Source organism: Ambystoma mexicanum, chromosome 11, assembly GCF_040938575.1.
Source record: "Ambystoma mexicanum isolate Mex_15411 chromosome 11, UKY_AmexF1_1, whole genome shotgun sequence".
Taxonomy (NCBI): Eukaryota; Metazoa; Chordata; class Amphibia; order Caudata; family Ambystomatidae; genus Ambystoma; species Ambystoma mexicanum.
In genome coordinates, this window is record NC_090934.1 from 96,176,488 (window position 1) to 96,201,043 (window position 24,556).

General features: G+C 51.6%; 1 protein-coding gene across 2 annotated transcripts in view; it reads left to right on the plus strand.

Moving 5' to 3' along the window:
* COL8A2 (collagen type VIII alpha 2 chain) overlaps positions 1-21,794 on the plus strand; it is a 126,653-nt gene extending 104,859 nt beyond the window's left edge. For both annotated transcript variants that reach the window (XM_069622611.1, XM_069622612.1), the window contains exon 2: positions 17,434-21,794. In XM_069622611.1, coding sequence (XP_069478712.1) covers positions 17,434-19,355 — 1,922 coding nt within the window. In that variant the 3' untranslated portion in view covers positions 19,356-21,794. The remainder of the gene's footprint in view (positions 1-17,433) is intronic.
* Positions 21,795-24,556: the final 2,762 nt, after the last annotated feature.

Genomic DNA, 24,556 nt, shown 5'->3' on the forward strand with positions numbered 1-24,556 from the left:
CTGTTTGGATCTACGTGATCCGACCGCAGGATGATGGGTGGATGAGAGTAAGGACTCCCCTGGCCTGATTTTCCAGCGGCCGAAAAGTTTGCATGTGAAATGTACAAACCACAAAAGGTTTGTACATTTCACATCCGAACACACGTTCAAAACCCCTACATACCCACACCCCTACCTACACCCACAACACGCCCCCCACCCACACCCTCAACACACCCACACCCCCAACATAAACAAACCCTACTTAGCTTTTCTTCAAGCTGTGTCCCTGCGACACCTGTTCCTGTTCACTTCCGTGATCGGGAACTGGCGCTGCAGGGTCCTTTTCCTTTTTTGTTTTGTTTTCTTCGGGAGTTGCAGGAGTTTCCCCTGCAACCCCTGCTCACTATACTGTAAAGTATAGTGAGCTGGGTGTTGTGGGGGATACCCCCACATCCCCCACAGTTTTCTTTTAATTTTATTTTTTATACTTACCTATAATGGATCGAACTTTTGGTTTTCGAACCTTTGGTGGTAGCATTTTTCTAGACTTTTTGTACTGTTGGACCTTTTTTTTTGTTGGTCCGATCGCACAATTCCTTCTGTTTCACTACTTCCTTTTGAATCATGTCTTGTCTATCATTTGCTTTCTATTGTTTTGAAATGTACTCACAGCTTCACTCCTCCTTATCTTTCTTTGCAGGTCTCACAGAATCTGCCTTTTTGCACTGTCCCCAAACGCCCCTGTGCTTCGTCCCATTAGTGAACGTTTGCTTTCTTAGCCCCTAAACACTGGAATTCTCTTCCTCTCTCCATTCGCTCTTCATCTCTTCATATTTTTCAACCTAACATGAAAGCACTTCTCTCTCTTCTTTCTACCTAGGGAATTTCTGTTTCTATCCGCCCTCCTTCTGTTTTTTTTTTTTGGATTATCATGTAAATGGTACCGTTTTCTCATTTTTGCAATGGCGCTTTTGGCGAAAGGCACTTTATAAATTAAATAAAGTTATTGCGTTTGTAGGTATGGTTTAAAATTGTGCCACTCTAGGGGGGGAAGCCGGATGCCTCCACAGTAAGGCAAAGAGTCCTTTATGTTGAAGGCAAAGGTGGGGTATGGTAAAGTAGTCTTGTACAGCGCCCTTCTACCGATATAGTTGACCACTTTGAATGCAGATCTCTAAAAAAAGGGATTGGGGGTAATGTTAATGGGATAGTGGGTTCGGCAAGGGACGGAAAGGCTGTGATGCGGGTGAGTACAGGTTGGAAGCACCCATTACCTGTCTGCTGCATGGGTGTTAAAGTGATGTTAAACAAAAGATTGAGCAGTGATAAATCGGTGAGGGAGGATAAGCTGTGACAAGGTCTGGTGTATATGTTCAGTGATTTTAGCGTTGTTTGTGGCAAGCTTGCTTTGTTTCAACATAGTCGTCTCCATTGTCTAAAGTTATGTTTGTTGGCCAGGTACGTGCTTACAGGCTTAATGGCTTGGCATGTATAGATGCCAGTGATTCCAGTCGGGTTAATCTGGGGTTGTTCTTGTTCACCCGGTTCAAAGAGCCACATTTTCAGTGCTTCCTGAATGCCTGGTGGTTCGCTTTCATGCAAAGATGTTTGGGAAGGATGTGCCAAAGTCTGGTAGCCTATATGGAGAAAGCGGGTTCTCCTTGTCTTATACCTTTGACATGGGGAACAAGGGCGAGAGTGGTACTACTTGACCTAAGAGTACAGGAGGGTCTGCAATGCCGAAAAATCCTCATGCAGCACCTTGGGCCCTTTCCATGGTAAGCACAGTAGTGAGCCCAGAGGGTTTCGAAGTGTATTCGTTTTTGATGGGTACCTTGTGAAACAGGAGAGGTTCGGCGTGATGTGTTTGAGCCTTTTCATCTTCTGGAGTAGACCAGCTGTTGCCCTTTGTGCTCTTTGTAGCTTTTCCAGAAGATATTCCAGCAGTCCTAGCTGAAGGCCGTTTGGGTAATCCAGTCTAAGAAGTGGAGTCATGTAGATGTTGAACAGGAGAGGTGACAGTGAGGAACCTTGGGCTACTCTACAGTCGAGGCAAAGTGGCTGGGATCTGAAAGGGGCCATAATAGCGGTTTCAGTTCTGTTGGTAAGGAAGGAGGTAGCCCAGCAAAGGGTACTCCTTTCATCCCGATATCTACCAGCCTTTCAGCAGAGTCCCATGGATAACGGTATGAAAAGCTACTGAAAGGTCCAAAAGGATGAGAGCTCTTCCAGGTGTATTGGCCGTATAGTTCTTTAGTGGGTCCCATGGCGACTGATTCTGAGCCCTTTGTTACTCTGAAGCTTTGCTGTGCCGCATTAAGCAGGTTACTTGTTTCAATTAAATCCCTGAATTGCCCATTCATGATTTCCTTTGCAGTATTTCCCTGATGAAAGAATCGCTTGAGATTGGGCGATAGTGGGCAGGGCCATTTGGGTAAGCTCTCTATTTTTGGAGCAGTTGCCTGACATAAGCTGATTTTAATAGTAGAGGGACACTCCTGGTTTTCATTGAATTATCGAAGAAGTATCAATATGCAGATATTAGCTCCTGATGTTTCATGAGGTTTTTAAAAACCTGGGGGGATGAGGGTGAGCAGGCATCTTCTGGAAATCTTGCACGGTAAGAGTCTACAGTAGGGAGACAATCCTTCAAGAAGAAGGGGCAGCAGGTGGTTAGCAACAGAGCAGATGCTTCCAGGGGTGATTTCTCTTTGGTGGTGCAGTGGAGTGTTGTTGGGGCAGAGGAGTGTTTGTTGTTGGGGCAGGGGATTGTTTGCTGTTGGGGCAGAGGAGTGTTTGTTGTTGGGGCAGGGAGTGTTTGTTGTTGGGGCAGGGGAGTGCTTGTTGTTGGGGCAGGGGAGTGCTTGTTTTTGGGGCTGGGGATTGTTTGTTGTTGGGGCAGGGGATTGTTTGTTGTTGGGGCAGGGAATTGTTTGCTGTTGGGGCAGGGGAGTGTTTTTTGTTGGGCAAAGGAGTGTTTGTTGTTGGGGCAGGGAGTGTTTTTGTTGTTGGGGAAGGGAGTGTGTGTTGTTGGGGCAGGGGAGTGTTTGTTGTTGGGGCAGGGAGTGTGTTTGTTGTTGGGGCAGGGAGTGTGTGTTGTTGGAGCAGGGAGTGTTTGTTGTTGGGGCAGGGAGGTGTTTGTTGTTGGGGCAGGAGAGTGCTTGTTGTTGGGACAAAAACGTGCTTGTTGTTGGGGCAAAGAAGTGATTGTTGTTGGGGCAAAGAAGTGATTGTTGTTGGGGCACAGAAGTGTGTGTTGTTGGGGAAGGGGAGGGCTTGTTGTTGGGGAAGGGGAGTGTTTGTTGTTGGGGCAGGGGAGTGCTTGTTGGTGGGGCAACAGAGTGCTTGTTGTTGGGGAAGTAGAGTGCTTGTTGTTGGGGTAGGGGAGTGTGTGTTTTTGGGGCTGGGGATTGTTTGTTGTTGGGGCAGGGGATTGTTTGTTGTTGGGGCAGGGAATTGTTTGCTGTTGGGGCAGGGGAGTGTTTTTTGTTGGGCAAGGGAGTGTTTGTTGTTGGGGCAGGGAGTGTTTTTGTTGTTGGGGAAGGGAGTGTGTGTTGTTGGGGCAGGGGAGTGTTTGTTGTTGGGGCAGGGAGTGTGTTTGTTGTTGGGGCAGGGAGTGTGTGTTGTTGGAGCAGGGAGTGTTTGTTGTTGGGGCAGGGAGTGTTTGTTGTTGGGGCAGGGGAGTGTTTTTTTGGGGCAGGGGATTGTTTGTTGTTGGGGCAGGGGATTGTTTGTTGTTGGGGCAAGGGATTGTTTGTTTTTGGGGTAGGGGATTGTTTGTTGTTGGGGCAGGGGATTGTTTGTTGTTAGGGCAAGGGATTGTTTGTTGTTGGGGCAGGGGAGTGTTTGTTGTTGGGGCAGGGAGTGTTTGTTGTTGGGGCAGGGAGGTGTTTGTTGTTGGGGCAGGAGAGTGCTTGTTGTTGGGACAAAAACGTGCTTGTTGTTGGGGCAAAGAAGTGATTGTTGTTGGGGCAAAGAAGTGATTGTTGTTGGGGCACAGAAGTGTGTGTTGTTGGGGAAGGGGAGGGCTTGTTGTTGGGGAAGGGGAGTGTTTGTTGTTGGGACAGGGGAGTGCTTGTTGGTGGGGCAACAGAGTGCTTGTTGTTGGGGAAGTAGAGTGCTTGTTGTTGGGGTAGGGGAGTGTGTGTTTTTGGGGCTGGGGATTGTTTGTTGTTGGGGCAGGGGATTGTTTGTTGTTGGGGCAGGGAATTGTTTGCTGTTGGGGCAGGGGAGTGTTTTTTGTTGGGCAAGGGAGTGTTTGTTGTTGGGGCAGGGAGTGTTTTTGTTGTTGGGGAAGGGAGTGTGTGTTGTTGGGGCAGGGGAGTGTTTGTTGTTGGGGCAGGGAGTGTGTTTGTTGTTGGGGCAGGGAGTGTGTGTTGTTGGAGCAGGGAGTGTTTGTTGTTGGGGCAGGGAGTGTTTGTTGTTGGGGCAGGGGAGTGTTTTTTTGGGGCAGGGGATTGTTTGTTGTTGGGGCAGGGGATTGTTTGTTGTTGGGGCAAGGGATTGTTTGTTTTTGGGGCAGGGGATTGTTTGTTGTTGGGGCAGGGGATTGTTTGTTGTTAGGGCAAGGGATTGTTTGTTGCTGGGGCAGGGGAGTGTTTGTTGTTGGGGCAGGGAGTGTTTGTTGTTGGGGCAGGGAGGTGTTTGTTGTTGGGGCAGGAGAGTGCTTGTTGTTGGGACAAAAACGTGCTTGTTGTTGGGGCAAAGAAGTGATTGTTGTTGGGGCAAAGAAGTGATTGTTGTTGGGGCACAGAAGTGTGTGTTGTTGGGGAAGGGGAGGGCTTGTTGTTGGGGAAGGGGAGTGTTTGTTGTTGGGGCAGGGGAGTGCTTGTTGGTGGGGCAACAGAGTGCTTGTTGTTGGGGAAGTAGAGTGCTTGTTGTTGGGGTAGGGGAGTGTGTGTTGTTGGGGCAGGGGAACGTTTGTTGTTGGGGAAGGGGAGTGTTTGTTGTTGGGGCATAGGAGTGTTTGTTGTTCGGGCAGGGGGTGTTTGTTGTTGGGGCAGGGAGTGTGTGTGGTTGGGGCAAGGGAGTGCTTTTTGTTGTGGCAGGCGAGTGTTTGTTGTTGGGGCAGGGTAGTGTTTGTTGTTGTGGAAGGGGAGTGTATGTTGTTGGGGCAGGGGAGTGTATATTGATGGGGCAGGGGGGTGTTTGTTGTTGCGGCAGGTGAGTGTTTGTTGTTGGGGCAGGAGAGTGTTTGTTGTGGGGCAGGGGAGTGTTTGTTGTTGGGGCAGGCGAGTGTATGTTGTTGGGGCAGGCGAGTGTATGTTGTTGGGGAAGCAGAGTGTCTTTTGTTGGGGCATGGGAGTGTTTATTGTTGGGGCAGGGGAGTGCTTGTTGTTGGGACAAAGAAGTGATCGTTGTTGGGGCAAAGAAGTGCTTGTTGTTGGGGCAGGGGAGTCATTGTTGTTGGGGCAGGGAAGTGTTTGATGTTGGCGAAGAGGAGTGCTTGTTGTTGGGTCAGGGGAGTGTTTGTTGTTGGGGAAGGTGAGTGCTTGTTGGGGCAGGAGAGTGCTTGTTGTTGAGATAGGGGAGTGCGTGTTGTTGGGGTAGGGGAGTCTTTGTTGTTCGGGAAGGGGAGTGCTTGTTGTTGGGGCAGGGGAGTGTCTGTTGTTGGGGCAGGGGAGTGTTTATTGTTGGGGCAGGGGAATGTGTGTTGTTAGGGGAGTGCTTGTTGTTGGGGCAGGGGCGTGTTTGTTTTTGGGGCAGGGGGTGCTTGTTGTTGGGGCGGGGGAGTGCTTGTTGTTGGGGCAGGGGAGTGTTTGTTGTTGGAGCAGGAGAGTGCTTGTTGGGGAAGGGGGTGCTTGTTGTTGGGGCAGGGGAGTGTTTGTTGTTGGGGCAGGAGGTGCTTGTTGTTGGGGCAGGGGAGTGCTTGTTGTTGGGGCAGGGGAGTGTTTGTTGTTGGGGCAGGGGAGTGTTTGTTGTTGGGGCACGGGGTGCTTGTTGTTGGGGCAGGGGAGTGTTTGTTGTTGGGGCACGGGGTGCTTGTTGTTGGGGCAGGGGAGTGTTTGTTGTTGGGGCAGGGGGTGCTTGTTGTTGGGGCAAGGGAGTGATTTTTGTTGGGGCAGGCAAGTGTTTGTTGTTGGAGCAGGGTAGTGTTTGTTGTTGGGGAAGGGGAGTGTCTGTAGTTGGGGCAGGGGAGTGTATATTGATGGGGCAGGGGAATGCTTGTTGTTGGGACAAAGAAGTGCTTGTTGTTTGGGCAGGGAACTGTTTGTTGGTGGGGCAGGGGAGTGTTTGTTGTTGGGGCAGGGGGGTGTTTGTTGTTGGAGCAGGTGACTGTTTGTTGTTGGGGCAGGAGAGTGTTTGTTGTGGGGCAGGGGAGTGTTTTTTGTTGGGGCAGGCGAGTGTATGTTGTTGGTCAGGGGAGTGTTTGTTGTTGGGGAAGCAGAGTGTCTTTTGTTGGGGCATGGGAGTGTTTATTGTTGGGGCAGGGGAGTGCTTGTTGTTGGGACAAAGAAGTGATCGTTGTTGGGGCAAAGAAGTGCTTGTTGTTGGGGCAGGGGAGTGTTTATTGTTGGGGCAGGAGAGTGTTTATTGTTGGGGCAGGGGAGTGCTTGTTGTTGGGGCAGGGGAGTGTTTGTTGTTGGAGCAGGAGAGCGCTTGTTGGGGAAGGGGGTGCTTGTTGTTGGGGCAGGGGAGTGTTTGTTGTTGGGGCAGGGGGTGCTTGTTGTTGGGGCAAGGGAGTGATTTTTGTTGGGGCAGGCAAGTGTTTGTTGTTGGAGCAGGGTAGTGTTTGTTGTTAGGGAAGGTGAGTGTCTGTTGTTGGGGCAGGGGAGTGTATATTGATGGGGCATGGGGAATGCTTGTTGTTGGGACAAAGAAGTGCTTGTTGTTTGGGCAGGGAAGTGTTTGTTGGTGGGGCAGGGGAGTGTTTGTTGTTGGGGCAGGGGGGTGTTTGTTGTTGGGGCAGGTGACTGTTTGTTGTTGGGGCAGGAGAGTGTTTGTTGTGGGGCAGGGGAGTGTTTGTTGTTGGGGCAGGCGAGTGTATGTTGTTGGGGCAGGGGAGTGTTTGTTGTTGGGGAAGCAGAGTGTCTTTTGTTGGGGCATGGGAGTGTTTATTGTTGGGGCAGGGGAGTGCTTGTTGTTGGGACAAAGAAGTGATCGTTGTTGGGGCAAAGAAGTGCTTGTTGTTGGGGCAGGGGAGTCTTTATTGTTGGGGCAGGGAAGTGTTTGTTGTTGGCGAAGAGGAGTGCCTGTTGTTGGGTCAGGGGAGTGTTTGTTGTTGGGGAAGGTGAGTGCTTGTTGGGGCAGGAGAGTGCTTGTTGTTGGGATAGGGGAGTGCGTGTTGTTGGGGTAGGGGAGTCTTTGTTGTTGGGGAAGGGGAGTTTTTGTTGTTGGGGCAGGGGAGTGTCTGTTGTTGGGGCAGGGGAGTGTTTATTGTTGGGGCAGGGGAATGTGTGTTGTTGGGGCAGGGGAGTGCTTGTTATTGGGGCAGGGGCGTGTTTGTTTTTGGGGCAGGGGGTGCTTGTTGTTGGGGAGGGGGAGTGCTTGTTGTTGGGGCAGGGAAGTGTTTGTTGTTGGGGCAGGGGAGTGCTTGTTGTTGGGGCAGGGGAGTGTTTGTTGTTGGAGGAGGAGAGTGCTTGTTGGGGAAGGGGGTGCTTGTTGTTGGGGCAGGGGAGTGTTTGATGTTGGGGCAGGAGGTGCTTGTTGTTGGGGCAGGGGAGTGCTTGGTGTTGGGGCAGGGGAGTGTTTGTTGTTGGGGCAGGGGGTGCTTGTTGTTGGGGCAGGGGGTGCTTGTTGTTGGGGCAGGGGGTGCTTGTTGTTGGGGCAGGGGAGTGTTTGCTGTTGGGGCACAGGGTGCTTGTTGTTGGGGCAGGGGAGTGTTTGTTGTTGGGGCAGGGGGTGCTTGTTGTTGGGGCAGGAGAGTGTTTATTGTTGGGGCAGGGGAGTGCTTGTTGTTGGGGCAGGGGAGTGTTTGTTGTTGGGGCAGGAGGTGCTTGTTGTTGAGGCAGGGGAGTGCTTGTTGTTGGGGCAGGGGAGTGTTTGTTGTTGGGGCAGGGGAGTGTTTGTTGTTGGGGCTGGGGGTGCTTGTTGTTGGGGCAAGGGAGTGCTTTTTGTTGGGGCAGGCGAGTGTTTGTTGTTGGGGCAGGGTAGTGTTTGTTGTTGGGGAAGGGGGGTGTCTGTTATTGGGGCAGGGGAGTGTATATTGATGGGGCAGGGGAATGCTTGTTGTTGGGACAAAGAAGTGCTTGTTGTTTGGGCAGGGAAGTGTTTGTTGGTGGGGCAGGGGAGTGTTTGTTGTTGGGGCAGGGGGCTGTTTGTTGTTGGGGCAGGTGAATGTTTGTTGTTGGGGCAGGTGAGTGTTTGTTGTTGGGGCAGGAGAGTGTTTGTTGTGGGGCAGGGGAGTGTTTGTTGTTGGGGCAGGCGAGTGTATGTTGTTGGGGCAGGGGAGTGTTTGTTGTTGGGGAAGCAGAATGTCTTTTGTTGGGGCATGGGAGTGTTTATTGTTGGGGCAGGGGAGTGCTTGTTGTTGGGACAAAAGAAGTGATCTTTGTTGGGGCAAAGAAGTGCTTGTTGTTGGGGCAGGGGAGTCTTTGTTGTTGGGGCAGGGAAGTGTTTGTTGTTGGCGAAGAGGAGTGCCTGTTGTTGGGTCAGGGGAGTGTTTGTTGTTGGGGAAGGTGAGTGCTTGTTGGGGCAGGAGAGTGCTTGTTGTTGGGATAGGGGAGTGCGTGTTGTTGGGGTAGGGGAGTCTTTGTTGTTGGGGAAGGGGAGTCTTTGTTGTTGGGGCAGTGGAGTGTTTATTGTTGGGGCAGGGGAATGTGTGTTGTTGGGGCAGGCGAGTGCTTGTTGTTGGGGCAGGGGAGTGTTTGTTGTTGGGGAAGCAGAGTGTCTTTTGTTGGGGCATGGGAGTGTTTATTGTTGGGGCAGGGGAGTGCTTGTTGTTGGGACAAAAGAAGTGATCGTTGTTGGGGCAAAGAAGTGCTTGTTGTTGGGGCAGGGGAGTCTTTGTTGTTGGGGCAGGGAAGTGTTTGTTGTTGGCGAAGAGGAGTGCCTGTTGTTGGGTCAGGGGAGTGTTTGTTGTTGGGGAAGGTGAGTGCTTGTTGGGGCAGGAGAGTGCTTGTTGTTGGGATAGGGGAGTGCGTGTTGTTGGGGTAGGGGAGTCTTTGTTGTTGGGGAAGGGGAGTCTTTGTTGTTGGGGCAGTGGAGTGTTTATTGTTGGGGCAGGGGAATGTGTGTTGTTGGGGCAGGCGAGTGCTTGTTGTTGGGGCAGGGGCGTGTTTGTTTTTGGGGCAGGGGGTGCTTGTTGTTGGGGCGGGGGAGTGCTTGTTGTTGGGGCAGGGGAGTGTTTATTGTCGGGGCAGGGGAGTGTTTATTGTCGGAGCAGGAGAGTGTTTATTGTTGGGGCAGGGGAGTGCTTGTTGTTGGAGCAGGAGAGTGCTTGTTGGGGAGGGGGTGCTTGTTGTTGGGGCAGGGGAGTGTTTGTTGTTGGGGCAGGAGGTGCTTGTTGTTGGGGCAGGGGAGTGCTTGTTGTTGGGGCAGGGGAGTGTTTGTTGTTGGAGCACAGGGTGCTTGTTGTTGGGGCAGGGGAGTGTTTGTTGTTGGGGCAGGGGGTGCTTGTTGTTGGGGCGGGGGAGTGTTTGTTGTTGTGGCAGGGGGGTGTTTATTGTTGGGGCAGGAGAGTGTTTATTGTTGGGGCAGGGGAGTGTTTGTTGTTGGGGCAGGGGAGTGTTTGTTGTTGGGGCAGGGCAGTGTTTATTGTTGGGGCTGGAGAGTGTTTATTGTTGGGGCAGGGGAGTGCTTGTTGTTGGGGCAGGGGAGTGTTTGTTGTTGGAGCAGGAGAGTGCTTGTTGGGGAAGGGAAGTGCGTGTTGTTGGGGCAGGGGAGCATTTGTTGTTGGGGCAGGAGAGTGTTTGTTGTTGGGGCATGGGAATGTTTGTTGTTGGTGCAGAGCACTGTTTGTTGTTCGGGCAGGGGGTGTTTGTTGTTGGGGCAGGGAGTGTTTGTTGTTGGGGCAAGGGAGTGCTTTTTGTTGGGGCAGGCGAGTGTTTGTTATTGAGGCAGGGGAGTGTTTGTTGTTGGGGAAGGGGAGTGTCTGTTGTTGGGGCAGGGGAGTGTTTATTGTTGGGGGAGGGGAGTGTTTGTTGTTGGGGCAGGGGGTGCTTGTTGTTGGGGCCTGGGAGTGCTTGTTGTTTGGGCAGGGAAGTGTTTGTTGGTGGGGCAGGGGAGTGTTTGTTGTTGGGGCAGTGGAGTGTTTGTTGTTGGGGCACGGGGGTGTTTGTTGTTGGGGCAGGTGAGTGTTTGTTGTTGGGGCAGGAGAGTGTTTGTTGTGGGGCAGGGGAGTGTTTGTTGTTGGGGCAGGGGAGTGTTTGTTGTTGGGGCAGGCGAGTGTTTGTTGTTGGGGCAGGGGAGTTTTTGTTGTTGGGGAAGGGGAGTGTCTTTTGTTGGGGCAGGGGGGTGTTTATTGTTGGGGCAGGGGAGTGCTTGTTGTTGGGACAAAGAAGTGATCGTTGTTGGGGCAAAGAAGTGCTTGTTGTTGGGGCAGGGGCGTGTTTGTTGTTGGGGCAGGGGAGTGTTTGTTGTTGGGGCAGGAGAGTGATTATTGTTGGGGCAGGGGAGTGCTTGTTGTTGGGGCAGGGGAGTGTTTGTTGTTGGAGCAGGACAGTGCTTGTTGGGGAAGGGGGGTGCTTGTTGTTGGGGCAGGAGGTGCTTGTTGTTGGGGCGGGGGAGTGCTTGTTGTTGGGGCAGAGGAGTGTTTGTTGTTGGGGCAGTGGGGAGTGCTTGTTGTTGGGGCGGGGGAATGCTTGTTGTTGGGGTAGGGGAGTGTTTATTGTTGTGGCAGGAGAGTGTTTATTTTTGGGGCAGGGCAGTGCTTGTTGTTGGGGCAGGGGAGTGTTTGTTGTTGGGGCAGGGGAGTGTTTATTGTTGGGGCAGGAGAGTATTTATTGGTGGGGCAGGGGAGTGCTTGTTGTTGGGGTAGGGGAGCGTTTGTCGTTGGTGCAGGAGAGTGTTTGTTGTTGGGGCATAGGAGTGTTTGTTGTTGGGGCAGAGGAGTGTTTGTTGTTCGGGCAGGGGGTGTTTGTTGTTGGGGCAGGGAGTGTTTGTTGTTGGGGCAAGGGAGTGCTTTTTGTTGGAGCAGGCGAGTGTTTGTTTTTGGGGCTGGGGAGTGTTTGTTGTTGGGGAAGGGGAGTGTCTGTTGTTGGTGCAGTGGATTGTTTGTTGTTGGGGCAGGGGGGTGTTTGTTGTTGGGGCAGGTGAGTGTTTGTTGTTGGGGCAGGAGAGTTTTTGTTGTGGGGCAGGGGAGTGTTTGTTGTTGGGGCAGGGGAGTGTTTGTTGTTGGGGCAGGGGAGTGTTTTTTGTTGGGGAAGGGGAGTGTCTTTTGTTGGGGCAGGGGAGTGTTTATTGCTGGGCCAGGGGAGTGCTTGTTGTTGGGACAAAGAAGTGATCGTTGTTGGGGCAAAGAAGTGCTTGTTGTTGTTGCAGGGGAGTGTTTGTTGTTGGGGCAGGGGAGTGTTTGTTGTTGGGGAAGAGGAGTGCTTGTTGTTGGGGCAGGGGAGTGTTTGTTGATGGGGAAGGTTAGTGCTTGTTGGGGCAGGAGAGTGCTTGTTGTTGGGGCAGGGGAGTGCGTGTTGTTGGGGTAGAGGAGTCTTTGTTGTTGGGGAAGGGGAGTGCTTGTTGTTGGGGCAGGGGAGTGTCTGTTGTTGGGGCAGGGAGTGTTTATTTTTGGGGCAGGGGAATTTGTGTTGTTGGGGCAGGGGAGTGCTTGTTGTTGGGGCAGGGGAGTGTTTGTTTTTGGGGCAGTGGGTGTTTGTTGTTGGGGCAGGGGGAGTGCTTGTTGTTGGGGAAGGGAAGTGTTTGTTGTTGGGGCAGGGGAGTGTTTATTGTTGGGGCAGGAGAGTGTTTATTGTTGGGGCAGGTGAGTGCTTGTTGTTGGGGCAGGGGAGTGTTTGTTGTTGGAGCAGGAGAGTGCTTGTTGGGGAAGGGGGTACTTGTTGTTGGGGCAGGGGAGTGTTTGTTGTTGGGGCAGGAGGTGCTTGTTGTTGGGGCGGGGGAGTGCTTGTTGTTGGGGCAGGGGAGTGTTTGTTGTTGGGGCAGGGGAGTGTTTGTTGTTGGGGCACAGGGTGCTTGTTGTTGGGGCAGGGGAGTGTTTATTGTTGGGGGAGGGGGTGCTTGTTGTTGGGGCGGGGGAGTGCTTGTTGGGGCAGGGGAGTGTTTGTTGTTGGGGCAGGAGAGTGTTTATTGTTAGGGCAGGGGAGTGCTTGTTGTTGGGGCAGGGGAGTGTTTGTTGTTGGGGCAGGGGAGTGTTTATTGTTGGGGCAGGAGAGTGTTTATTGGTGGGGCAGGGGAGTGCTTGTTGTTGGGGCAGGGGAGTGTTAGTTGATGGGGCATAGGAGTGTTTATTTTTGGGGCAGAGGAGTGTTTATTGTTGGGGCAGGAGAGTGTTTATTGTTGGGGCAGGGGAGAGCTTGTTGTTGGGGAAGGGGAGTGTCTTTTGTTGGGGCATGGGAGTGTTTATTGCTGGGCCAGGGGAGTGCTTGTTGTTGGGACAAAGAAGTGATCGTTGTTGGGGCAAAAAAGTGCTTGTTGTTGGCGCAGGGGAGTGTTTGTTGTTGGGGCAGGGGAGTGTTTGTTGTTGGGGAAGAGGAGTGCTTGTTGTTGGGGCAGGGGAGTGTTTGTTGTTGGGGAAGGTGAGTGCTTGTTGGGGCAGGAGAGTGCTTGTTGTTGGGGCAGGGGAGTGCGTGTTGTTGGGGTAGGGGAGTCTTTGTTGTTGGGGAAGGGGAGTGCTTGTTGTTGGGGCAGGGGAGTATCTGTTGTTGGGGCAGGGGAGTATCTGTTGTTGGGGCAGGGGAGTGTTTATTGTTGGGGCAGGGGAATTTGTGTTGTTGGGGCAGGGGAGTGCTTGTTGTTGGGGCAGGGGAGTGTTTGTTGTTGGGGCAGGGGGTGCTTGTTGTTGGGGCCTGGGCGTGCTTGTTGTTGGGGCAGGAAAGTGTTTGTTGCTGGGGCAGGGGAGTGCTTGTTGTTGGGACAAAGAAGTGATTGTTGTTGGGGCAAAGAAGTGCTTGTTGTTGGGGCAGGGGAGTGTTTGTTGTTGGGGAAGGTGAGTGCTTGTTGGGGCAGGAGAGTGCTTGTTGTTGGGGCAGGGGAGTGCGTGTTGTTGGGGTAGGGGAGTCTTTGTTGTTGGGGAAGGGGAGTGCTTGTTTTTGGGGCAGGGGAGTGTCTGTTGTTGGGGCAGGAAGTGTTTATTGTTGGGGCAGCGGAATTTGTGTTGTTGGGGCAGGGGAGTGCTTGTTTTTGGGGCAGGGGAGTGTTTGTTGTTGGGGCAGGGGGTGCTTGTTGTTGGGGCGGGGGAGTGCTTGTTGTTGGGGAAGGGAAGTGTTTGTTGTTGGGGCAGGGGAGTGTTTATTGTTGGGGCAGGAGAGTGTTTATTGTTGGGGCAGGAGAGTGCTTGTTGTTGGGGCAGGGGAGTGTTTGTTGTTGGAGCAGGAGAGTGCTTGTTGGGGCAGGGAGGTACTTGTTGTTGGGGCTGGGGAGTGTTTGTTGTTGGGGCAGGAGGTGCTTGTTGTTGGGGCGGGGGAGTGCTTGTTGTTGTTGCAGGGGAGTGTTTGTTGTTGGGGCAGGGGAGTGTTTGTTGTTGGGGCACAGGGTGCTTGTTGTTGGGGCAGGGGAGTGTTTATTGTTGGGGCAGGGGGTGCTTGTTGTTGGGGCAGGGGAGTGCTTGTAGTTGGGGCAGGGGAATGTTTGTTGGTGGGGCAGGAGAGTGTTTATTGTTGGGGCAGGGGAGTGCTTGTTGTTGGGGCAGGGGAGTGTTTGTTGTTGGGGCAGGGGAGTGTTTATTGTTGGGGCAGGAGAGTGTTTATTGGTGGGGCAGGGGAGTGCTTGTTGTTGGGGCAGGGGAGTGTTTGTTGTTGGGGCAGGGGAGTGCGTGTTGTTGGGGTAGGGGAGTCTTTGTTGTTGGGGAAGGGGAGTGCTTGTTTTTGGGGCAGGGGAGTGTCTGTTGTTGGGGCAGGGAGTGTTTATTGTTGGGGCAGCGGAATTTGTGTTGTTGGGGCAGGGGAGTGCTTGTTTTTGGGGCAGGGGAGTGTTTGTTGTTAGGGCAGGGGGTGCTTGTTGTTGGGGCGGGGGAGTGCTTGTTGTTGGGGAAGGGAAGTGTTTGTTGTTGGGGCAGGGGAGTGTTTATTGTTGGGGCAGGAGAGTGTTTATTGTTGGGGCAGGAGAGTGCTTGTTGTTGGGGCAGGGGAGTGTTTGTTGTTGGAGCAGGAGAGTGCTTGTTGGGGCAGGGGGGTACTTGTTGTTGGGGCAGGGGAGTGTTTGTTGTTGGGGCAGGAGGTGCTTGTTGTTGGGGCGGGGGAGTGCTTGTTGTTGTTGCAGGGGAGTGTTTGTTGTTGGGGCAGGGGAGTGTTTGTTGTTGGGGCACAGGGTGCTTGTTGTTGGGGCAGGGGAGTGTATATTGTTGGGGCAGGGGGTGCTTGTTGTTGGGGCAGGGGAGTGCTTGTTGTTGGGGCAGGGGAATGTTTGTTGGTGGGGCAGGAGAGTGTTTATTGTTGGGGCAGGGGAGTGCTTGTTGTTGGGGCAGGGGAGTGTTTGTTGTTGGGGCAGGGGAGTGTTTATTGTTGGGGCAGGAGAGTGTTTATTGGTGGGGCAGGGGAGTGCTTGTTGTTGGGGCAGGGGAGTGTTTGTTGATGGGGCATAGGAGTGTTTATTGTTGGGGCAGAGGAGTGTTTATTGTTGGGGCAGGAGAGTGTTTATTGTTGGGGCAGGGGAGTGCTTGTTGTTGGGGCAGGGGAGTGTTTGTTGTTCGGGCAGGGGAGTGTTTATTGTTGGGGTAGGAGAGTGTTTATTTGTGGGGCAGGGGAGTGCATGTTGTTGGGGCAGGTGAGGGCTTGTTGTTGGGGCAGGGGAGTGTTTGTTGTTGGGGCAGGGGAGTGTTTATTGTTGGGGCAGGGGGGTGTTTGTTGTTGGGGCAGGGGAGTGTTTGTTGTTGGGGCAGGGGAGTGTTTATTGTTGGGGCAGGAGAGTGTTATATTGGTGGGGCAGGGGAGTGCTTGTTGTTGGGACAGGGGAGTGTTTTGTTGTTGGAGCAGGAGAGTGCTTGTTGGGGAAGGGGTGCATGTTGTTGGGGCAGGGGAGGGCTTGGTGTTGGGGCAGGGGAGTGTTTGTTGTTGGGGCAGGGGAGTGTTTATTGTTGGGGCAGAGGAGTGTTTGTTGTTCGGGCAGGGGGTGTTTGTTGTTGGGGCAGGGAGTGTTTGTTGTTGGGGCAAGGGAGTGCTTTTTGTTGGGGCAGGCGAGTGTTTGTTATTGGGGCAGGAGAGTTTTTGTTGTTGGAGAAGGGGAGTGTCTGTTGTTGGGGCAGGGGAGTGTTTATTGTTGGGGAAGGGGAGTGCTTGTTGTTGGGACAAAGAAGTGCTTGTTGTTTGGGCAGGGAAGTGTTTGTTGGTGGGGCGGGGGAGTGTTTGTTGTTGGGGCAGTGGTGTGTTTGTTGTTGGGGCAGTGGGGTGTTTGTTGTTGGGGCAGGTGAGTGTTTGTTGTTGGGGCAGGAGAGTGTTTGTTGTGGGGCAGGGGAGTGTTTGTTGTTGGGGCAGGCGGGTGTTTGTTGTTGGGGCAGGGGAGTATTTGTTGTTAGGGGAGGGGAGTGTCTTTTGTTGGGGCGGGGGAGTGTTTATTGTTGGGGCAGGGGAGTGCTTCTTGTTGGGACAAAGAAGTGATCGTTGTTGGGGCAAAGAAGTGCCTGTTGATGGGGCAGGGGAGTTTTTATTGTTGGGCAGGGGAGTGCTTGTTGTTGGGACAAAAAAGTGATCGTTGTTGGGGAAGAGGAGTGCTTGTTGTTGGGGCAGGAGAGTGTTTGTTGTTGGGGAAGGTGTGTGCTTGTTGTTGGGGCAGGAGAGTGCTTGCTGTTGGGGCAGGGGAGTGCGTGTTGTTGGGGTAGGGGAGTCTTTGTTGTTGGGGAAGGGGAGTGCTTGTTGGGGCAGGGGAGTGTCTGTTGTTGGGGCAGGGGAGTGCTTATTGTTGGGACAGGGGAATGTGTGCTGTTGGGGCAGGGGAGTGCTTGTTGTTGGGGCAGGGGAGTGTTTGTTGTTGGGGTAGGGGGTGCTTGTTGTTGTGGCGGGGGAGTGCTTGTTGTTGGGGCAGGGGAGTGTTTGTTGTTGGGGCAGGGGAGTGTTTATTTTTGGGGCAGGAGAGTGTTTATTGTTGGGACAGGGGAGTGCATGTTGTTGGGGCAGGGGAGTTTTTGTTGTTCGAGCAGGAGAGTGCGTGTCGGGGAAGGGGGGTGCTTGTTGTTGGGGCAGAGAGTGTTTGTTGTTGGGGCAGGAGGTGCTTGTTGTTGGGGCGGGGGAGTGCTTGTTGTTGGGGCAGGGGAGTGCTTGTTGTTGGGGCAGGGGAGTGTTTGTTGTTGGGGCAGGGGGTGCTTGTTGTTGGGGCAGGGGAGTGTTTGTTGTTGGGGCAGGGGAGTGTTTGTTGTTGGGGCGGGGCAGTGCTTGTTGTTGGGGCAGGGGAGTGTTTGTTGTTGGGGCAGGGGAGTGTTTATTGTTGAGGCAGGAGAGTGTTTATTGTTGGGACAGGGGAGTGCTTGTTGTTGGGGCAGGGAAGTGTTTGTTGTTGGGGAAGGGGGGTGCTTGTTGGGGAAGGGGGGTGCTTGTTGTTGGGGTAGGGGAGTGTTTGTTGTTGGGGAGGGGGTGCTTGTTGTTGGTGCGGGGGAGTGCTTGTTGCTGGGGCAGGGGAGTGTTTGTTGTTGGGGCAGGGGAGTGTTTATTTTTGGGGCAGGAGAGTGTTTATTGTTGGGGCAGGGGAATGCTTGTTGTTGGGGCAGGGGAATGCTTGTTGTTGGGGAAGGGGGGTGCTTGTTGTTGGGGCAGGGGAGTGCTTGTTGTTGGGACAGGGGAGTGCTTGTTGTTGGGGCAGGGGAGTGCTTGTTGTTGGGGCAGGGGAGTGCTTGTTGTTGGGGCAGGGGAGTGTTTGTCCTTTGTTTTCCAGGGATTCTTGAAGTGCATTGCTATTTGATGGCATAGATCTTGGGCTGGAATAAGGTTTGTGTTGCAGGCTGCCGGGTTTTGGAATTCTTTAATTTTCGTGAACATTTCCTTTCGGCTGTGTTGCGCTGATTCAGTGCGTCTGGAGTAGAGCGCTTTCTTGGCTTTGATGATTTCTAGGCAGTAGAAATGTAGCAGTTGAAGGTTATCAAATATGGATGCATGTTGTGTCTCCTCCACATGTTCACCAATGTTCAGTTCTCTTCACGCGGTGGGGTTGGCCTCCAAAGTGGTCCAAACGTGACCGGTCCTACAGTTTACTAGCAGTGGCTCTGCATCAAACACATGTGCTGACACTCGGGTATGGAGAGGCATTTGAAGTCAAGATATTGTTTGCATTAAGTTTCATTCCCAATTGCATGCTAAATTCTGACCAGTTAACTCAGCTCGTCTTGTGTTATCTTTTTTAGATCATGTGATGTTTATTGTTGGTGCATATAAAGTAAAGTAATCTAACATATTCTATTATGGTTTGTGTCTCTGCCAGATATGCAACCAGTACTTCCGATGGACATCAAAGGGGAGCCAGGTGTCCCAGGGAAGCCTGGCCCAAGAGGACCCCCTGGACCACCAGGATTTCCAGGAAAACCAGGAATTGGAAAGCCGGGTCTACATGGACAACCAGGCCCCGTTGGTCCACCAGGATTTCCTGGTGTGGGTAAACCAGGAATGCCCGGAGTTCCAGGAAAAGGAGGGAACAAAGGACTTCCTGGACCTAAAGGTGAACCTGGATTTAGAGGAGAGCATGGACCAACTGGATTGCCTGGCCCTCCCGGTATTCCAGGGCCATCAGGCCTCTCTGTAAATGGAAAGCCAGGAACACAAGGTGTACCAGGTCCACCAGGATTTAGAGGAGAACCTGGATCAAAGGGTGAGGCAGGGCCTCGGGGGGATAAGGGCATAAAAGGTGAAAATGGGTTTGGAAAACCTGGGATTCCTGGACCTAAGGGGAGTGGAGGTCCACAGGGCCCACCTGGCCTTCCTGGTCCAAATGGGATAGGAAAACCTGGACTTGATGGACTACCAGGCATTCCAGGGGAGAAAGGAGACATTGGTTTTTCTGGTGAGCCTGGGATTCGTGGGCCACCTGGTCCTCAGGGAGCACCTGGCCCAGCAGGTGTTGATGGGTTAGGGAAACCTGGTACAAATGGGTTGCCCGGTATGCCAGGACCAATTGGGCCTAAAGGGGAAGCTGGACTGCGTGGCTTACCTGGTATGCCAGGAGCTGCAGGTTATGGAAAACCTGGTTTACCTGGTATGAAAGGAGATCGGGGACCCAACGGTACTCCAGGACCAGTGGGAGACACAGGCGAACCAGGTTTAGATGGGGAGCCAGGTGAATCAGGGCCCCAAGGAATAATTGGACCACCAGGGCTTCCTGGTGCAATAGGAATGCCAGGTAAACATGGGATGCCAGGACTAAAGGGTGACATGGGGCCCTCTGGACCTGCCGGTTCTAAAGGACTGCCTGGAGATCAAGGTCCAAATGGTTTTTCTGGTAAACCAGGTGTACCAGGTGAAAGAGGCTTGCCAGGAGTGCCAGGTAGCGGTGGATCAATTGGCCCTAAAGGTGAGGCGGGGTTCATAGGCTCTCCAGGGGTGCCAGGAATAAGTGGGCCTGCTGGTCAAAAGGGTGAATCAGGATATCCAGGTCAACCTGGTATGAGGGGCGCATCCGGAATTCCAGGGCTGCAAGGACCATCAGGCCCGATCGGACCACAAGGATTACCTGGCTTTAAGGGGGAGCCAGGTCTCCCTGGAATTCCCGGTAATGGAAAAGTAGGAGAAAATGGAGTGCCAGGTCCCACTGGTCCACCTGGAATTCCAGGACAACGCGGGCTCAATGGACTTCAAGGGCCTCCGGGTCTGCCAGGTCCTCCAGGGCCACCGGGCATCTTTGATGAATCAAGTATAGCCGGCCTTCATCTGCCAGATGGCGGTGTAGAAGGTGCCATATTGGGAAATGGGAAACCAGGAAAGCCCCAGTACGGAAGAGGGGAACTGTCCGCTAGCATCGCTCCTGCATTCACTGCCATTCTCAGCTCACCCTTCCCGGCATCCGGGATGCCAGTCAAGTTTGACAAGACTTTGTACAACGGTCACAATGGCTACAACACAGCGACTGGAATATTCACATGTCCAATTCCCGGGGTGTACTATTTTGCATACCACGTCCACGTCAAAGGGACAAACGTCTGGGTGGCACTCTACAAAAACAACATACCTGCAACGTACACCTACGACGAGTACAAGAAAGGATTCCTTGACCAAGCTTCAGGGAGCGCGGTGCTTGAACTCAAAGAGAACGACCAAGTCTGGGTGCAAATGCCGTCGGATCAGGCCAATGGACTATACTCTACAGAATATATCCACTCAACCTTCTCCGGGTTCCTGATTTGTCCTACATAACGGCTAATGGACAAGGATCTGCTTATCAGCCATGAACTCTCTTTTTTAAGACGCTAAAAAACATACATCACTGGGAGAGACAAGCAGCAACCATAATAGGGTGCTTTCTTCTAGTAAATGAATGAAGATTTGATAGTTCTGGAATGAGACTGTTGTAAACACCCTGGTCATCGAAACGCGTGCTTGACATAATGTTTTGATATTATGACCTTTTCGCACCAACAAACCTTCTAGAAGAAGTGATTGCAATAAGCACAGAACCCCTCCCCCCGTTTCCAAACATAACAACAAATGTTTTCAAACAATTAACATCCTGATTTTAGGCTATCGAGGCTAGGTGAAGTTCCTAACCTAATTGGTCAACGGGGCAGCCATTTTGTGGCATCATGTGGCATAGTGGGGCGTCCATTAGAGAACAATGAACTCCCCTTTGATAAGATCTGTATGAAGGGCACAAAACTGCAGAACTTTGATCAACCTGGGTGGCCGTTATGATGCAATCTCTCCTGATCTTCAGTCAACACCATGGCACCGCCCGCGACAGTGCATCACTTCCTCATGTGTGCAAAGAAGGTCTCCTTCGGATGACTGAAAGTGACCGCAATTCCTCTTTTAAGTTAAAGAAAATGGCTGCCCTTTGATGAACCAATGCATGCTTGACAGTGACATCACTTCCTACATGGATCCAACAAAATGGCTGCCACCAGGCGGATCTGGTTGGACCAACTGAGAGATGGAAATTGAGTATTTCTTTGTGCTTTATTAGAACTACATATTTACGATTTTAATGGTCATGTAACCAAGAGAGAGGCAGTAAAAATGCCCCCCAATTATGACACAGGGAATCTATGTAGGAGAATTTCTATTTATACATTCGTTTGATCACCCTTTTTGAAGCATGCCAATTGACCATATCACTGTCAAAGAAAGGGTGCTAGACTGCAGCCTTAACTGGGGTACGATCCAGTGGCCCAATAAAAATGGAAGGTCACTTCACACTCCCATCAGAGTTGCCAAATACAGAGGGTGTTGATCCCACCCGGCGGTGGTAGGGTAGGTCCTGCACCTCACATGTAGTTCATGGAGTCTCAGTTCTGGAACACATCTGAACAAGTCAAGCACTCAAGTGATGGAGGCTCTATCGCCGACGCTAAAGCACAAAAGTATCTTCTAGCCATCACTTGCCAGGAAGACAGCTCCCTGTGTGTTCCCACTCCTGACATTCCCAGAGAAAGTTCAACAATCATAAGGACCACAGCAGGATATAGGAATCGGAACATATACCCTACCTCGATTAAGGAGGCTGTGCAATAATTTGGGGGCGTAAGATCTTAAACGTGGACAACATGGTATTGCTCCATCATAGAGGGAATAATCGTAGTGTCCTGTCGATTTGGGTGCCAACGCTGGGTATGATCCCTTTGAAATCATAGGCAAAGTTGTCCCGCCATCACCACTTTCTGCCAGGACCTTAGATGGGAGCCGGCAAAGGCCTCCACCCCATCTTTTCATTATGTCCCGTTTGTATCTCAGTGTTAGAACGAGGTGGAGAAGATATTGACCAAATTACTCAAGATTCACATGAATCAGCCCGTGGGGTGCGCCACATACACAAGAGCGCCTCTTCCAACGAGAGGAGGATGTTGTCAAAATGATGCACTGTGGTTTGACCCATAATGTTGCCGGTGAGTTTGCCAAAACGTTTAAGCCACAATTTGAATAGTAAACTGAAGTTTTTACGACTATACCTAGTTGGTTGGTGCCATCTAAATAAAATGGCAAAACCTTTCTGTAGGTTTGACTAAAATCAGTTAGGGTACCAAGCCCCATCTTTACGATGCTACCATAGTACAGTTACCATTAGACCATTCACGTTGTGCGTTGATAGGTTGCTGAAGAGACAAGCATTCACAACTGACAACCAATAGAGTCTGTTAATTCATATCAAGAGTCTGCAACCAGTGGCTCGCCAGATGTTTTGGACTACGAGTACCGTGATCCTTCACCACTGAATGTGCTGGCTAGGTCTGATAGGCGTTATACTCCAAAACAAAACATCTTGGCAGTCAAAGGTGGCAGACTGCCGATTCAAATGTTAAAATTGGAATCAGCCAACCAAAATACGAGGAGAGGGTGAACAAGATTAAACCTAATTAAACTTCTACCCAATCCGGTTGCTAGAACTAGAAATGTTCTGCATGAGCCAACAGATATGTGCAGAAGGTATACACATCATAGGACACCGTATGCATGCATGCCTATTACACATGTTCATCTCCATGCCTTCAAACCATTCTCACAAGGGCAGGTATTTTAAAAGCACTTCTCCATATGCTAAGCAGACTGTGACATAGCAGGCATGGCTCCTTCTGGTTTTCGGCACAGCAGAGTGTGGCTCTGTATCTGGCCATCGGTCCGCGACGGACACCGCTTCACGCCAGGCATGCCTGCCTTGTCAGAGCTTGCTTGTTCTTCAAAGGTTCTTCATTGTGCAGCTCCCACAGGCAATGGCAAAAGAAGAACTAGCCTATCAGGTCCTGTACATTTCTCAGTAAGGTTTATGTCCCCTGGTGCACTGCAACCAGCCTGGTCTAGGCAATATGTTCGATTATTCCCTTTTTGTAAAGATTTGATGGCTGCATTTTATTTGCAGCGTGCCCCTGGTCTCTGCTCATGGGTGTGGGAGTGTGTATGGCTGCAAGTAACACGTGAAGCATTCGCCTGTTTGTATGTTCTGTTTCTTGCACAGGCTTACTGCAGCGCAAACGACAGTTCTTTCCTGTGAGCCCTCCTTTTCAGAATGGTGCTATTTCCAACAACGTGCATTCCTATGGTGCAAAAAGCAAGCCTTTCAGCTAATTTACATACCCATAGTGCACTGCTGTGTGGCTCTGGTCTGGGGGCGAGCTTCCCGTGATTGCTGATGGGTGATGCTGAGCTCGTGTGGCCTTTTAGCTGAAACGGCCTATTCTACTCACACACATAAGTCCAAGGGTTTTTTTTATTGCTTTTTTTTAAAAACCCACCATAATCTAGATGGTCAGTGGTAGTTAGGTTATTTACACAACAATCATGCAATACGCCATGCCCTTCTTTGACAGGCCAGATTCCTCAGAACTCGGGCCACTGCGTTCAGTGCAACCTGCTGACATGACCCGGATGTTGGAGGCACTGCTCAGGAACCAGAGTTCAGTGGCTTCTACAGCCATAGAGCGCTTAGAAGTCTTCCTGCTCAGCATTTCCCCACTGTCTGTCTTGGTAGAAACACAAGGGGGCACTCTAGTGCCCGGAACGAGTGCCGCTTAGACGAAACGAGGCTTCTAGATAAATGTGACGCCTGTGAACCTGCTGGACAGGTCCGGCGAGAGGGAGGAGAATGCACCTGAAGGCAGGTGGTCTGACGCGCTCCCACTACCAAACCAGACAAGTTATCCATTCCTGGTGGCTTACAGCATCCTGTCCCATGTAATAAGCAATAAGGGCCATTAGCCATTATGGACCGTATTCCTTTGTCCACTTTTCGTCTTTCAAGTACCGCTTGGTTTGCCACCACGCAGCACCAGTGTGCCAGGCACAGAAGACCACTTGGCACAGAGAGAGCAGGTTCCTCCCAGGACAGGCCTAAAGATTAGAGGTCACTTGGTCTCTACTTTTATAGTTGGCATCTTATATGTAGGGCTGTCGGATGTGCCATATGTCGGCCCCGGAGAAGCTCGACACCTAGCCTAGGTTCCAACCCTAAACCTTCACCAAGCTCTCTGATGCTGGACCCCCGTGCCTCTCGGGCCTGCTGTCAGCTAGCATTTGCATAGCTTGCCAAGTACTTCATATAACGCGTGGCGACCATCCAAAAACCATCCCAATTTGATGGCATAAAACATTGTACACTAGGGAGCCATGGCCTACACGGGTTTCTGTAAATTGGACCCCCTGCCACCTCACAATCCGCTATGGCACAGTCCATCCTGGAGAGGGCGCTCTTGTCCTTCTGGCTTGGCAGTCCCTTTAGTACTAAGCTGCTGCTGCTTCTTTTATCAAGGACTTTCCGCTCATCCTCAGACAGCCCGAGCCTTCACGCTTCCATAGAATAGTTAATAGTACACATCCCTCAAGAGACATCTCCTCGAGCCAAGGGCACCTTGGACCTTACTTGCCCCTTCCCGCAGGATGTGTTCCCATTGTGTGTTTACGTGGCTTCCACAGTCATTACCCCCTCCTCTTTACCGCTTTAGTTGGTCTTACCCCGTTTGTACTTTGTTTGGTTCCTCTTGTGCTCTACCCTTTCCCCCACTTTCTTTCTGCACAGACTATTGTCTGGAAACCCCCTAGAGGGGCACGTACGCCTCTTTTCAGACAGGCCAAGGTGCTCCGAGACTACTACAAAGGGGATTTAAGGCAGTATAAAAACGTACCCCATATTTATAAAACTGGACATCTATGTACACAATAACAGTGTGATAAATAAAGAAACAAAACACATTAACATTGAGATAAATAAAGAAACCAGCGCCTGGAGCTATCCGCGCTTTCATTTTGTTTACCCACTGCTTTATTTGCTCCTGGTCTACTTGAGACGTCTACGGGAAAAAGTAGAATACCGTCCCACAGAACAATTTACTCTGATCACCAGGGATTCCCAGCCAGGGACGTCATTTAGGGGTTGCCAGAGGTTCCCTTGCTACCCCTAATTTTTTTGTTGTTGTTTTTTTTACAAATTGAAGTTCCTGGGATGTGGCCAATGTCATGTGACTCTTTGCTTCTAGAGTGGCTGGCTTTCTTGCTCAGGCTTCTTTAATAAATAAAAAAAACAGGGGGTTCTACAAGTGTAACACTTTAAGCAGTGACCCTAAATAAGAAAGAATAGGCATAACAAATAATTTGTCTTTCTGGAATTCTATACAATAATTGCTAGTCTGATTAAAGGGTTGAGAGCTCGTGTCCTATCGCGTCACATTATGTCACTTCGGGGTGGGGTCAAATGACATCACTTCCTGTGATGTCATCAGAGGTCAAGGGCCATGTGATGCCATTTCCGGTACCCCAGGCATTTTGGTGACATGGCGTCCCTGTTCCCAGAATGACTGTAGGCTAGAGGTCTGCGACCTTTGGCTCTCCAGACGTTTTGGACTACAACTCCCATCAGGAGTAGCCTCCATGGACAATGGAGAGGGAGCATGGGGGATCCAAAGCATCTTGTGAGC